A 15581-nucleotide genomic window follows, 5' to 3' on the forward strand; every position below is an offset into this window, starting at 1 on the left:
TTGTTTTCATAATCTGAAATTGATTTCTTTTTTAACTCTAAAGTTTCGATCTTTGGCAATTTAAATCTAAAGTTTCAATCTTTGGTATTTTAACCCATTTGATTAATTTGATTTTTTCACTTCTAATTCAAAAGTTTTCATCTTTTGCAACTTAACCTCTTTAATTTTTTTTACTTTCAACCCAAAGCTTTTCATCTTTTACAATTTAATCTCAACACTTTTTTTACTTTTAATTTTAGTCTCTTATATATATACTTTTCATCTTTCATAAGTTCTCCGTTTAACGTGTTGTTTTAAATTTCCGAGTTAACACGCCACAACGTGCATGTAGGGTTCAACGTTTTTTCATCTATTTTTTTCCTGTTTGACTTGTCCGTTGCATCGCGTCTATTTTTCCCCGTTTGATAGGTCTGTCGCAAAGTGCGAGTCCAATATCGACTTAGTTATTTTTTTCTCGATTTTACACATAGGCTCGTGGTCCTGTGAGAAACATTTGCCTTTCAGCTAACATGATATATAACTAATGAATCCCCGCCGCATTGCGGCGGGTGGTAATTGTAGTTACTCATTATATTAAAAAAAAAAAATAAGCAATTTTCATATCAAACAAATGATTAAGGTTGTCTTACTAATATGATAGATTGAAGTCTCGTCGATCAACCATAAGCTTCATAACAAGCATATATCAAAAAACGAAAACGCATAGGTAAGAATTATCTTGTTTCACATGCAATGACGTTGATTAACAATTTATAGCTTGGGTTAACCATTAAGTTCGGATATGTGGTATATATTGCTATGTCATAATTTTTTTTTTTTATTTATTAAGAACGACCATTATTTATTATCATTATTTTTATAAAAAAAACACTACCCACTATTTTTAAATGTTGAATATCAACTTTGAACGACATCTATAGCAAGTTGAATTTGGTTGGTCAACCTCAATCATATTTTACACAAATTAAATTGGGAATTTATATGGAGGACTCAAAACTTATCCAACTTTGTACTTATTATCATTTTAAATTTTAAAACTTTTTTTTACGTAAACACGTTTTAAAACTTATTATAAAAGAATACAAAATTATTTACTAGAAGAAATAGTATGTTTATTTAGAAATAATGTTTCCATACAAAAGTAGATATATACAATACATATGTAAAGTAACTATCAAAACGATTAGGCTATAAGGTGTGGTCATGACCCTCATGATCACCGTGACTCTCTACACTGGCGCCATGTCACCTACTTCTAATCCATCATCCAAAACCACTACCCTAAGGGTGTGGTCATGACTCAAACCACTATTATCTTATTTTAATTTATTTTTGTGAAAAGGAAATGATATATTAAATAAGGAAATGGGGACCATGGTTGCTATGGTTTAATCCATGAGAATCATGGTGGATAAGATAAGAGGGTGCTGTAGCAATCCATTAATGGTCCTACGTGGCGATTGATGACCAAACCATGTCCCTCACACCCTATAGCCTTAGAAGGAGATTTGTATATCTGATTTATAACACTTCCCCTTATATATACATTATGTTCATTATACACTATTAACAACATGCTTCAGGATGAATGTTAAATCGATACTTCAGGGCCTATGAGTTAGGCTGATATTGTTGGACCAATTATGCTACCTTGTTAGAAACCTTGCTAAGAAAGCCTAGCTGGACAAAAGTTAGTTAAGGAAAAGAGTATAGCGTACACAATCCCCCCCCCCCCCCAATTTAACTAACATCTTTTAATCTACGAAGCCTGATCTTATGTGATAACTGCTCGAAATTGCTTCTAGGTAAAGATTTTTTGAACAGGTTGCTAGATTTTCACTTGACTTGATCTGACGAACATCGATTTCTCCTTCTTTCTGCAAGGCATACATTGAGAAGTACCTTGGTGAGATATATGCTTTGTTATGTCGCTTTTGATGTAGCCTTCTCTGATTTGAGCTATGCAAGCAGCATTGTCTTCAGAGATAGTCGTCGGGTCCTTCTTCATTTGTTCTAATCCACATGCTTCTTGTATATGATTAATCATTGATCTCAACCACACACATTCTCGACCAGCATCATATAGGGCTATTAATTCAGCATGAATTGATGATGTTGTTGTAAGTGTTTGCTTGGTTAACTTCCAAGAAATTGTTGTACTACCGTTTGTGAATGCTAACATGTCTGAGATCTTGCTTTATGAGGATTTTATAGATATCCAGCATCAGCATACCCAACAAGCTGGGACTTTTGATCTTTCTGGTAGAAAAGACCCTAAGTGTCGTGTCCCGCAAATATACCAGAATGTATGTTTTACTCCATTCCAGTGTCTACGTGTTGGATTCGAGCTATATCTCGCTAGTACATGTACCGCAAATGCAATGTCGGGTGTTGTATTATTTGCGAGATACATAAGGGCACCGATCGCGCTTAAGTACGGTACTTCTAGACCAAGTACTTATTGTCTCTCTTCTTAAAGACGATATGGATCCTTATGTGGATCTAGGGGGCCGGACAACCATAGGTACGCTAAATGAATGAGCTTTATCGATATTAAAAAGCACTAACATCTTTTGGATGTGGTTTGATTGATGGACGAATGTGCCATTGCATAGATACTTAAACTGTAGGCCGATGCATTTTGTCATACTAAAATGTTTTATTTCAAATTCTTTCTTTAACAACTGAGCAACTTTCTCTATCTCTTCAGGAGACCCGATGATGTTGATATCATCAATATAAACTGCTATTATGGTAAATTTTGAGTATGATCTTTTTATAAAGACACCTGGACTGATTACATCATACTTGTATCCTTTTTTGAGATATTCACTAAGTCGATTGTACCACATACGACCAAATTGTTTGAGACCATATAAAGACCTCTGGAGTTTTATAGCACACCTATCTCGAGGTGTTGATTGTCTTGATTCAAGCAATTTTAATCCTTAAGGGATTTTTATGTAGATGCCATTTTCTGAGGTCCCGTATAAGTATGTGGTGACGACATTCATTAGGCTCATATAAAGTCTTTTAGAGATTGTGAGGCCGATTAGAAATCTAAGAGTTATCACATCCACAACAAGGAGAATACGTTTCTGTAACACTCTTCTAATTATTATTCGTATTTAATAAAATATGCGTATTTTTAAAACAAAAGGCTTCACTACATTAAAAGTACAAAATAAAAGTGTTGATAGTTAAAAAGATTAATATTAATATTAATAATTTGTATAATTCATAATATTGCGGGAGTTGAGAACCCACCCAACCACCCACCAAACTCCTGAACGGTTTGGTGCGGTCGCTAGCAACAACCAACAGCAACCTCTCTCTACAACCTCTGATGGTGATTTCAACTCTCTTTTAAAATTCTTGTTACAGAAGCTTCAACATGTGTAAATTCACTTTTTCAACCTTTCAATTTGCTGTTTGGTGACAAGTAGATGTTTTGCTTCGCAGATGTGATATCTCTGCTGCATCTGTTGTTTTATTTCTAAACAATTTCAACAGGTCAGCTTACCCAACCTTCGATTCTGTTTGCCTTTCGCTTTTCCCTAATTTAGCTTCACTTCTAATCCAGATCTTTTTATTTCTTTTTATTTCCCTAATATGGTTATGGGTTCCTTTTAAAATTGTATACTGTGTGTTAAACATTCAGAAGAAGTGATTTTTATGATACATAATGGGGAAACAAGAACAAGGGGATACATTTAGTTATCAGTTTAGATATCAGAAAATGGTGCAGGGAAGTAGTGATATTTTTAATAATAAAGTCAGGAGGGATAAGTTTGAGTTGTTTCATGGGTTCAGGAGTAACTCTATGAAGTTGGGGTCTTTTAAGGGTGGTGGTTATGTTGTTAAAAGGGGTTCTTGGATGCGTAAACATTTTTCGTCCGTTGTTTTCACCGTTGCGTTGATGGGTTTTCTTTTTCTTTTGGATTCGATTATGGGTTTTATATTTGAACCCACGGTTATCCGAAGTAATTCTACGTTGAATGTTTTTTCTGGTGACAAGGTATGTATGTTTATGTGTTCTTTTTTGTTCTCATTTGTTGTAGTTCTCCCAATATTCGGTACATCGAAGGGATTAAAGGAAACACTGTTTTGGTTTTATGTTACTTGTGTGTGTAATTACTAGCCTCAACGCATCCATGTGTTCTTGCCCCAAATACACCTAGTATATAAGACTTAATCTATAGGCTTTTCATGTAGGAAACGATCGTCATTCAGTCCAATAATCCAAGATCATTTTTAAAGGGGTCATTGGATTTTATCACCCCCCAACTATCACTTTGATGCCCGCCACCCCCAACTTAACACTTAGTGTGTTCTGTCACCACGTCGTTAACTGATCACTAACTTTTGATCCTGTTACTATACTTTTGGGGGTGTCATAGGGATCTTAGGAAGGGTTTAGGGATCTTAGGACACCCCCAAAAGTGTTAAGTTGGTGGTGGCGGACATCAAAGTGATAGTTGGGGGTGGCAGCGGCCAATAGCCAATAGTTTGGGGTGATAAAATCCAATAACCCTTTTTAAAGATATAATAATAATAAGTTATGTTTTTAATATGTGGGATGACGGTGCTCAAAAACTAATGACTTATCAACTAACCGTGTTCCCTTGAAGGTTGGAGATAATGGTGGCAAGCATGTGGTGCAAATGTATGATCGCCTTACAAACATGGCTTCTAGTGCTCTTGTAGAGGTTTCTTGTATACTTTATATCGAGTAGCTACTTTCATATTACAAGTGGCAAGATGGACGTGTTTGGTACGGGTCAAGGGTTGAAATGTGGCTGGTCAGTTTGGTTGGGTTGATCAGAAAACGTTTTTTATCCATCTTTGAAAACTTATAAAAATAGTGAATGTATTAACAAAAACATCATTATTACCATACTAATCAAAACCTTTGAATAATTCGAGTTGTATGCAGTAAAAATACACTTTGGTTGAATTTCTACCCGTTTGATCCATTTTCTTCTTAGATAAAACATGTATTTGACTCGTTTGAGATCATTAGTAATCCAGATCTACCCATTAATAAGTAAATGGATCAAACTTGCCACCTCTAGTTAATCTAAGTCAGTTGATATGTTTTGTATGTTCTTGGATGATTCTAATGCAGAGAGAGCTTAAGCAAGACGAATCAAAATTTTGGAAGGAATCTTATCATCAAGCATCCGCATGGAGTTACTGTGCAGATAGAAAGGAATCAATAAGGGCCGGTAAAGTCTGAATTTCTCAATTTACTATATTTCGGAAATTTTGTATACTCCGTTTGTTTTGAGATAGGTAAAGGATCAAATAAAAATAATATTAACGTACGAAACGTACGCATTGAGGGAAAAAGCAAAAAGTGGCGGTGTCATTTTGGTAATTATCAGCAACTTCAAAATTACTGGGGAAAAAACAAAAAGTGTCTTGTAGAGTAATTTTGAGCATCTGTAGAGTAATTTTGTGAAATGTAGGGTAATTATCAAATTACTCTAGTAGAGTAATTTTGACTTCTGTAGAGTAATTTATGAAAATGTCTTGTAGAGTAATTTTGTTAACATTTAGTTATGGGATTTAGCTTTATGGTTTAGTTTTTAGGTTGGGGGGGGGGGGGGGTTAGTGTAATTTTGATAATTACCCTACACGACCAAAATTACTCTACATGAACTTTTACAAAATTACTCTACAGAAGCTCAAAATTACTCTAGAAGTTGCTGATAATTACCAAAATGCCACCGTCACTTTTTTTGACTTTCTTTCAATTCGTACGTTTCGTACGTTTATTTTATTTTCACGGGAACTTAACTCTTTGAGATATAAGAATCAAATTTTCATGATACATTAAATTTGGAGATGAGTTTTCGCAAGAACGTGTTGGAATTTTTTGAATGTGATATTCTCATATATTTAAGATTTTAAAAGTGGTCCCTTTGACTTTGAAAGTCAAACTTGACCTCTTTCTTTCAAATGGGTGCCTAAATTCAAATTCAAATTTGTTAACTTAGGTTATGTTTTGCATAATCTGTTTCATTACTTGTCAATGTTGTTAGGACAGGAAAACTACAAAGCAACAATGGTTATATATTGGTTAGCGCAAATGGAGGCCTAAATCAACAACGCGTTGCTGTAAGTAAAAGTAATTCTGTTTTTGAATTTTCTTACCAACTTTTTGTTTATTTATTTTCACCATTTCATTTAGATAGTTTTATTTCTCTTTACGCCCTTTATTATGTATCTATACACAAAAGAAACCGTATCTTTGCATGCAGGTATGTAACGCTGTCGCCGTAGCATCATTATTAAATGCAACATTAGTTATTCCAAGGTTTCTTTTCAGCAATGTATGGAAGGACCCCAGGTCTGTAGCGGCTTTTATCCCTTTATCTTTTGCAAAACAAAAAAAAAAAAAAGTAAAGAAATTTTAATTTTGTTGCATGTGTTGTGATTCAGCCAGTTTGGTGATATTTATCAAGAAGAATATTTCATAAAAACATTGAAGGATGAAATTAACATTGTGAAAGATCTCCCGCCACATTTAAAATCACTAGATTTTAAAGAAATCGGTAGTCTGGTATGTCGTCTTTTTAACTTTTCTTTGTCTATTGGTAGTCAGTCCTACAATAAACTGTGGCATGTTGCATATAATGTTTTTACTATTGATTTTTTCAGATAACTGATGCTGACATCAGCAAGGAGGCAACACCGGTCGAATATATAAAGAAAGTACTTCCCCTGTTATTAAAAAATGGAGTTGTTCATTTCCTTGGATATGGAAATCGGCTTGGCTTTGACCCGTTACCTGCTGAACTTCAAGTTAGAACTACCACTTATCTTTTTTATAAAGTTTACTTCAAACACGAGGCATTATTAACAAACATTGTGCGTAACAAAATCTTATTATTTTGTTGTAGAGGCTAAGATGTAAATGTAACTATCATGCCTTAAAGTTTGTGCCCAAAATTCAAGAAACCGGTTCATTGTTGATAAGAAGGATAAGAAAGTATGATGGCCCAAGGAACAAATTAGATAAAGAACTATTAGGAAGTTTTATTACAGATCGGTTAAACGCCCCCCTTATGGATAGGGAACCACTCAAGTATATTGCTTTGCACATGAGGTTCGAAATCGACATGGTTGCCTACTCTTTATGTGAATTTGGTGGAGGACAAGTTGAGAATACCGAACTTCAAACTTACCGAGAAATCCACTTTCCTTTGCTCATGCAGCGATTAAAAATGTCAAAGTGAGTAGCATTTTTACCATCCATCTTTGGCTGCAGGCTGGGTAATGGTCAAATGCAGGGGTAACATTTTTACCCTCCATCATTGGGCTGTGCTCGAAAAAAGCTCGAAAAAAGCTCGAAAAAAGCTCGGCTATAAAAAAGCTCAGTTTTAAACGAGCCGGCCCGGCAATATTTGTAAATGAGCCAAGCCTGAGCTAGGCCTGGCTCGGCTCGCGAGCTGGCTCGAATTATTTTATTTATATAGATTAATTTTAATTTTGAAAGTATTAAAATAAAAAAAAATATATGTTGGATGGGGATTGAAGTGTTAACATTTTAAGTTTAATTAATCAATAACATATAATAAATTTATAGGAAAATAAACAAAAAATATACATATAATACTTTAATATGCCTTTTGGTCTTTAAAATTAGGGGAATTGGCATGTAATAATCTCACCTAGACCTTATTGGCCATTAATAATCCCACCTCAGAATATTCCCCCCACCAGTCCCATCTTTCACCTATTTTTTCTACAATGGTCCCCCGTTAAAAAGACTTAACGGAGTTAAGCTTTTTTCCAAATTACAAACAGATTTTTTAGGGCTTTTGATCAGAACGATGATACGAGTCCATTGAAGTAAAACTTATTTCGAAATGGTGCTCCAAATGACTTGATTTTGGTTAATTGGAAATTTAAACACCCGAATTGAAGCACAGTTTTCATCGTTTGGAGCACCGTTTCGAGGCAAGTTTTACATCAATGGACTCGTATCGCCGTTCTAATCAAAATCCCTTAAAAATCTGTTTGTAATTTGGAAAAAAAACTTAACTCGTTAAGTTTTTTTTTTTTAACGGGGGACCATTGTAGGAAAAATAGGTGAAAGGTGGGGGACTGGTGGGGGGAATAGCGTGAGGTGGGATTATTAATGACCAAATTCCCTTAAAATTATAGAAAAATAAAAATAATACATTTATGTGTAATCTTTTTTTTGTTTATTATGTAATCAATATTTAAAAAAAAAAAAATTAAAAATTAACGTGGCTCGAACATTTTACAAGCCAAGCTCAAGCTTGACTTTTATAAGCAAGCCGAGCCGAGGCTGGTTTAAGTTCGAGCTTGAGCTCAACCTGGCTCGGCTCGGCTCGATTACAACCCTAGTCAAATGAGTAATTTATTGAGCAGGCCAAACCGAAACACTTTTGGCCCAAAATTTTTACAGTTTGCTTTCAAAACTATATTTTTCAACAAGAATGAGAGACATGAATTTCTTGTAATTTCTTGTATGTATTATGTGGTCTAGGCCCGTTTCGGCAGAAGAACTAAGGAGGTCGGGAAGATGTCCATTAACACCAGAAGAAGCTGCACTTGTTCTTGCTGGTCTCGGTTTCACAAGTGAAACGTATATATATCTCGCCGGATCCCAGATATATGGAGGAAAGTCAAGGATGCAACCGTTGACTAATTTATATCCGCATGTTATCACCAAAGAGGATCTCCTCTCCCCTAGCGAACTTGCACCCTTCAAAAACTTTTCTTCTCAGGTAAATAATCACTTTTATTACGACTAATTGGTTATTTGTAACGAATAAGAGAAATTTTGACTTTGGTTTATAGCTAGCAGCACTGGACTTCATAGCATGTGCCACTGCAGATGTATTTGCTATAACAGATTCAGGCAGTCAGTTATCGTCGTTGGTGTCGGGTTTCAGAACATACTACGGTGGGGGCCACGCCCCGACGTTAAGACCTAGCAAGAAGAGACTTGCAGAAATTTTGTCAAGGAATCACACCATAAACTGGAACGATTTTGAAGGGAGAGTGACAAAGATGATAACCGGAGCACAGAGTGTTCGATTGCGGGGCTGGGGCCGAAGCATTTACCGACAACCGAGATGCCCGGAGTGTATGTGTAGGTTCCAGTAATTTTATTTTGTCACTTTTTTGTAGATGATCATTTCTTCATTGAATATTTGAATTGCATATTGAAGCACATAAAGAACATTCATTTACACGAAATTAATGAAATTTTAGAACACAAAAAGGGATTGTGATCAGCACAATCTCAATGTTGCAAAATGGCAAAATGACAAAACTACCCTTAACAGTTAACCTTTCGACCTGAAAATGAATCTCATGATGGTGGAAAGAACCGGTTAAGATTGAAAGGGAGGGTGTAAAACTCTTCATTTCGACTATCGCCTTTGAACGATCGAAACCTGGCCCACCATGGCATCCCCCTGTCTTTAGCACTGTCTTTCACCTCGAGTGTGTTGTCGAGAAACACCGACACCATTAACGCCACCGTCGGGGAAGAGAAGAAGACGGTGTTGAGGAAGTCGTTGAACTGCATCAAAACACATGTGAAAAGACCAAATTACCCTTCCAGATTTTGTATGCGAAACTAAAGCGCCATGAAATTAGATGTGAAAAGACCATCTTACCCATTCGGCTTTTGTATGTGAAGGACCGTGAAGCGCACCAGCTGTGTACTCCCTAAAGTACTCGGGAATCGACAAACCAAGAAAGAAAGACACACCCACGATGAACAAGTTTCTCATCGAGTTCATGTTTGTGAATTGCAAGAATGACAACCCGACAGAAGCTGGCAAAACAAATAGGAAAAAACTGAGATTAATTTACGTTTCGGTTGCATTTTGCACTGTCTATTTATATCGACTTAAACAGGGCAAGATGCTCACCAACAAAACCGAATAGCACGCAATATACCGCAGCAAAGATCGGGAAAGGTATCGACGCAAATAAAGCTCCAAATTTCCCTACAAGTTATATAAAACCAATAATCAAGAAATGTGATTCAGGGTAAATCGCAACTTTTGTTGTAGAACATGACAACGTGTTAACTTTACCTAATATCGAGAAGAAGATCATGAAACCGGCAGAGATTTGAATGACTCTTCGGCTACCAACACGAGTGCTTCCCATCATACCAACATTCTCTCTGTTTGTTTTATCAATGGAGACTTGTGTTTTAGTTCGTGTCTTTTGTTTCAAACAAAGTTAACGGAAACATAAACATTAAACACTTACACAGAAACCGTCGATCCAGTTGCTGTTCCAAAGAGACCGCTCAAGAGAATGCCGATCCCCTGCCACCCAATCCCTCGACTGAGAACATGAGCCGGAGGCGGTGTAGCACTTGCTAGACGCGCTGCCGCCTTGTATGCACCTGTCGACTGCATTAGAAAAACATAAATCTTTATATTACATTCGTTTAACCAAAACGCCGTGCAAATGGGACCCACTCCGTTAATATTTTTTACCTCAACAAGAGAGACTAGAACAGCAGCCATCATCCCGAAAGCATGGCCCGCTTCAAAAGTCGGTGCACCCCATTGCAGCGGGTAGGGGATCTTTATCCTGCATCGTTAAAAGAAACTTACTTGCAGTTCATTTCAATAGATATGATTCATGAGCCAACCAACTAACTAACTAACTAACCATGGTGCAGCAGATATAAGATCGGCTTTATCAGTTCTACAGTGCATTTGAGTCTGTTCTGGATGATGTTTATACGCGCCACTAACTGTCAATAAGTGTGCATATGCCCAGATCAATGCTATGGTCAAAAGCAGTGCAAACCGCTCCAATATTGGCATTTGTTTCGGCTGAAACTGTTTCAGGTACTGTGTTTTCCACCGGAAAAGCGAGATTACAATTATAATTCGTATAAGTTGAATGTTAATGTAATCGAATTAACGAATGATGGTAAGTACCTGAGAGAACGTGATGAAGAGAATTAGCATCGGTATGCCAAATTCAACGCACCTTCCAACCTATAAACAATTTGACTAAAGTTAAACAACATATTTGACTAAAGTTGAAAACGAATCAGTTTGACCTTCAAAGTCAAACTAAGCCAAGGGAAGTATCATACCACCGGAAATCCTCTGTCGAAGAGACCAAAACCAGCCAATGCGATCACCGGAACCATACCAACAGGACTAAAGAATCTGAAAACAACAAAAAAAAAATCAATAAAAATTTGATTGCAGAAACATAACCACAACCGACACATTGTGGCTTGTTGAATCAAATTATTCACCTTGAACATATAGCCCACAACTGACTATACCCCAAGATAATCTGCACACTCGATGCCACAATAAGCGCGCCTTGTATAGCTCGCATTGTAGCAAGAAATCTCTGCAAGTGCAAACAAACTCAACATCAAAGATTGTGTTTTTCCTCTTCTAATGACAAAAAAGGTCATATTTTTCCCCTTTCATTAATAAAAAGACAAGTGTTATCAACTTCAGTTAACTAAGTTACAGAAGAACATATGGGCCCACCATTAAGCCTGTTCTTGTATCCTAGTAAATTCATGGTCAATAAGCCAGACACACAGTCAATGATTAACAACAACAGTAACACTATTGAATAACTGCAACTCTAAAGCATCCCATCACAAATTTGACAAGGTTGAGAGGTGGGACCCACCCCTGGACCAGGGATCTACTGTTAGTTTGTTCTTTATAGTATACAAATTTGGGATTACTAATAGGAAAATGATGGTTAGTTTAGTATGTGGGACATTGTACAAAACATTTCAAGATTATTAAAATCTATGTTGAATTAAAGAATAATAGCAAGTTTATAGGTATAGGTTACCATGTGATCGTCTCCGATGGCGGTTAGAGAAGGGTCATGGATGATTGAGATTATAGGAACCATGAATGCCCATGATCCACCAACTACAACTGGTAATCGGGTTCCGAATAGTGTTTGCAAAAATGTGTTAATTCCTTGAACAAATAGCAATGTTTGCACCACCCTCACTTTATCACCCTGCAAAGTTCAATAAACAATGTTCTAAAACACAGTCATAGATATGGCTCAAGTGTACAACTATATGGTACAGTGTTATAAAAATCGCTAGGAGCTAGTCGGCTGGTGGGATACTGACTAGCCATTAATCAGGATTAATAGTGATTTATCGGATTAAAATTTACACATACATACATAGTATAGTTCAAACATAAACAGTTAAACTTAAACATAATAAATAAAGTACTTAAAAATTCAAACATTAACAACATATTAGTACAAATACTTTGGTCCGCCTTTGACCGACTATAGTGGGTCCGACTAGGCGAAATTTAATTGGTGAACCATCCGATTAATCGATGATTAATCCTGATTTTTGCTACACTAATTTGATGCATGCTTTGGAGGAAAAAAGGACTTACAGATGTACCACCCATCAAAGGAACAAGAAAGGAGGGTATCATAACAGCAGTCCCTAAAGACAATATGTAATGTTGAAACCCTAAAGCTATAGCTTCCCCTGTTATCAAAACACACAAGACCCATCATCAATTTAAAGTTCAAATTAGTGTTAAACATCAAAGATTTTAATATAAAGTTAAGAACTTTACACACCCCATGAAGGATTTGAGTCAATACAATACTCCAACCCTTGAAGTTGGTCAGTTGGAAGATGAGTAATATCCTCTGCTTTTGGTGCTTCTGCCATATCTTCCAAATGTATCAAAAACAAACCCTTAAAAAGATTAAAAAAAAAAACAAGATTCTTTAAATAGCCCAAACACAATTCAAGAATCTTTCTTGTGAATGTTTTAAAATACTCTCATTCTTTCTTGTTCCAAATGTGTGTGTCAAGATTCTTGGATTCTTTGTTGTTTTAAAGAGGGGTTTTTTTTCTGATGGTGAAAATGAGTGTGAGTTTGTAACAACACAGAGATGAATGAAAAAGAAAGTGAAGGGGGTGACCAATGAGATAGAAAGAAAGAAAGAAAAGCTTTAATGGTGAAAATGAAAAGCAAAAGTTGATTGGGGAGTGAGTGAGTTGCAGGGGGGAGTTGAATCTCTTTGCTTTAAGTAGTGATCCGTTAAATTTTGACAGAATTGCCCCTCTAAAATACTTCCAAACTTTGTTACCGTTGGTCCCTCTAACGTGCATTTAATATTTGGATGCCCATCTTAACACTTACCTTTTTCTTTCTTTTTGTTTACTATTTTTTATTACCAACTTTTATTTTTATTCCTAAAGTTTTAGTTTCTTTAATCCCCACTTTGTAGCTTAGTGGTAAGAGGTTTGAGTTTTCTAATAGAGACTCAAGTTTAGTTCTTACTTGTGTCATATGGGGTAGATATAGACAATGAATGATTTGAACTAGGCATTGTGTGAGGTTGTTAGTTCGATTCCCAAGCCCAACCGGGTTTTCGTCCTACCATGTGTTACGGCAGAGAGTTATGCTCTTTTGGTGGCATAACGACTGTCAAGTGGCAACTGACGGTATGGTTTCTCGGGGAACGCCCAAAAAAAGCCAAACTTTGAAGCCTGGGCCCGATTAAGACGACATAGCCTGACCAGAGTGGGGCAATACGAAACTCTCCGATTTGGAGAGTGTGGTAACCTTATAGAAGAAGGTCACCATTCAAAAAAAAGTTTAAATTTCTTTTACTTTTATGTTTATATATATATATATTTTTTCTATTTAGTGGTTTAGTGTTCAAACTTATGTTTGTAACATTAATCGTATAACCCCTGAATTAGCACGTCCTGAGTGTAGAACTACGAGTTTTGGTTCTTCATATTACCTTCATAATTTCGTAAATGGAGACTAAATTTTTAAATTCAGATAAAAGAATGGTAATTAACAATTATGTATATCGCTTCTCATTGATTCTTCCATTTTAAAACTTTACATCCAGGTAAATATTTCGTTTAATATTACTTAATTAAAAAGTTTATGAAACTTCAATTTTTTATAAAACATTCCAATAATTAGTCGATCAGTATTACCAAATATTAATCATGATCGTATATGTCACAAGAAAACTTATACTCGCCTTACGTTTTTAATGGTCTCAAAATTGTTAGGATTGCCAAATCATGGATTAGTATTAAAGATGGATGTTAAGATAATGCTCCTGCGTAACATTGATCAACAAAATGGTTTGTGCAGCAGTATTAGACGGAAAGTTGTTACGCTAGGAAAACGCGTTATTGAAGCTGAAACAATAAATATTAGTACACACACATTTATTTCAGGAATTAATTTAACACCTTCCGACAAAAAAATCCGTTTAAGTTTTAACGAAGACAATTTCCATTGTATGTATGTTTCACAATGATGATAAATAAGAGTTAATTTGTATTTGAAATACCCCATTTTCACTCACGGCCAATTTTGTACGCCGCATTATAAAAAAAAAAAAAAAAAACCAAAATTGTTGTTAAATTACTATATTAGATAGGATGACAATGTTACAGATAAAACAACAATGTTGTATACATATAGATATTTAGAGATTTATGAATTATCTATATTTTTTTGATATTAAAAGTTTTAATTATTTACATTAATATGTAATTATCTCAATTACTTATAGCTTTAGACTTTATACAAATTATATTTTTTTACACCCGTATGTTATATAGGTAAATAACCTAGTGTAATGATATGTAAAAAAACATACAAATCACGAGCAAACCCAAATAGAAGCTTTCTATTTCTTTGATTGTTTTGTATAGTGCATCAAGAATGGCATTGTACATATGATTGAACATGAAGGATGAAACCAGTAGGAGTGTGCACAGTTCGGTTCGGTTATTAGCATTATCCATAACCGTAACCGAAGTCATCGGTTAATCGGTTCGGTTAATTCGGTTAATTTGTCGGTTTTCGGTTCGGTTAATTTTCGGTTAATAACCATTTCCAAGAAGGGCTAATTTTTTGCTTAGAAATACATGTAATGGATGTATAAATACATGAAATGGATGTATAAATAAATGAAATGGAGGTATAAATGCATGAATAGATGTTTAAATACATAAAATGGAGGTATAAATAAATGAAATGAAGGCATATATAAATGAAATAGAGGCATTATTACATGAAATGAAAGTATAAAACATGAAATACATGAAATAGAGGTATAAAAGCTAGAAATATATAAAAAAATAAATGATTCGGTTTGGTTAATTCCGGTTAACCGATGGTAGAAAAATATCCGTTAACCGACTTTCGGATAATTCGGTTCGGTTTTGTCGGTTTTCGGTTCGGTTTCGGTTAACAGTTCGGTTATTGCACACCCCTAGAAACCAGTATATCTTGAATATATCTAGATGAATGTTTTTTTTTTTTTTTTTTTGAATGGCAAATTTGGATCACTAACGGATCACTGGAGTATCATCGTGCCATCAGCGTCTTATGGTTTTAACTAAATTACATAAGGATTTTTCCAGAAATGGAAAATAACTGAATTTTAGTTAAAGTTGACATAATAAAAAGTTTGCAAACAAAACATGTGAAAATTGCTTAATATTTTAGAGACCGAATTACTTTTTCATTTTTAATAGAAATTAAAAA

At 35.2% G+C, this 15581-nt stretch overlaps 2 protein-coding genes across 4 annotated transcripts; one reads left to right on the forward strand and one right to left on the reverse strand.

The window, feature by feature from the left end:
- Positions 1 to 3253: 3253 nt before the first annotated feature.
- LOC110937185 (O-fucosyltransferase 8) lies at positions 3254 to 9300 on the forward strand. Of its 3 annotated transcripts, none has more exons than XM_022179579.2 (11): positions 3254 to 3349; positions 3463 to 3513; positions 4632 to 4709; positions 5129 to 5228; positions 6053 to 6123; positions 6267 to 6355; positions 6448 to 6568; positions 6667 to 6810; positions 6909 to 7240; positions 8525 to 8765; positions 8839 to 9300. In XM_022179579.2, the coding sequence occupies exons 3-11, from the start codon at positions 4665 to 4667 to the stop codon at positions 9145 to 9147; spliced, it is 1452 nt and encodes a 483-aa protein (XP_022035271.1). In that variant the 5' UTR covers positions 3254 to 3349; positions 3463 to 3513; positions 4632 to 4664; the 3' UTR covers positions 9148 to 9300. The 3 variants fall into 3 exon arrangements, with proteins under 3 accessions (XP_022035271.1, XP_035844484.1, XP_022035270.1); XM_035988591.1 differs by lacking the exons at positions 3254 to 3349; positions 3463 to 3513 and adding an exon at positions 3548 to 4018 and having other exon boundaries at positions 8839 to 9148; positions 9180 to 9278; XM_022179578.2 differs by lacking the exons at positions 3254 to 3349; positions 3463 to 3513 and adding an exon at positions 3548 to 4018.
- On the reverse strand, positions 9207 to 13064 carry LOC110937186 (nucleobase-ascorbate transporter 2). Its single transcript, XM_022179581.2, has 13 exons — positions 12625 to 13064; positions 12432 to 12529; positions 11854 to 12030; positions 11288 to 11388; positions 11120 to 11195; positions 10959 to 11018; positions 10684 to 10868; positions 10506 to 10602; positions 10273 to 10418; positions 10092 to 10183; positions 9924 to 10001; positions 9666 to 9826; positions 9207 to 9568 (listed from the first exon to the last, which is right to left on the reverse strand). The coding sequence occupies exons 1-13, from the start codon at positions 12716 to 12718 to the stop codon at positions 9356 to 9358; spliced, it is 1578 nt and encodes a 525-aa protein (XP_022035273.1). The 5' UTR covers positions 12719 to 13064; the 3' UTR covers positions 9207 to 9355.
- Between the last annotated feature and the right edge of the window lie 2517 nt (positions 13065 to 15581).

This window comes from Helianthus annuus, chromosome 4 (genome assembly GCF_002127325.2).
Source record: "Helianthus annuus cultivar XRQ/B chromosome 4, HanXRQr2.0-SUNRISE, whole genome shotgun sequence".
Lineage (NCBI taxonomy): Eukaryota > Viridiplantae > Streptophyta > Magnoliopsida > Asterales > Asteraceae > Helianthus > Helianthus annuus.

Excerpts from the sequence above, each read along its gene's own strand:
- LOC110937185 (XM_022179578.2), top strand. The coding sequence starts at position 3,686 with ATGGGGAAACAAGAACAAGGGGATACATTTAGTTATCAGTTTAGATAT. Across the intron at positions 4,019-4,631 it reads ATGTTTTTTCTGGTGACAAG|GTTGGAGATAATGGTGGCAA; the intron begins GTATGTATGTTT and ends GTTCCCTTGAAG. Across the intron at positions 8,766-8,838 it reads TCAAAAACTTTTCTTCTCAG|CTAGCAGCACTGGACTTCAT; the intron begins GTAAATAATCAC and ends TTTGGTTTATAG.
- LOC110937186 (XM_022179581.2), bottom strand. The coding sequence starts at position 12,718 with ATGGCAGAAGCACCAAAAGCAGAGGATATTACTCATCTTCCAACTGAC. Across the intron at positions 12,031-12,431 it reads CTTTGATGGGTGGTACATCT|GGTGATAAAGTGAGGGTGGT; the intron begins GTAAGTCCTTTT and ends TGAACTTTGCAG. Across the intron at positions 10,869-10,958 it reads TCTTCATCACGTTCTCTCAG|TACCTGAAACAGTTTCAGCC; the intron begins GTACTTACCATC and ends TGGAAAACACAG.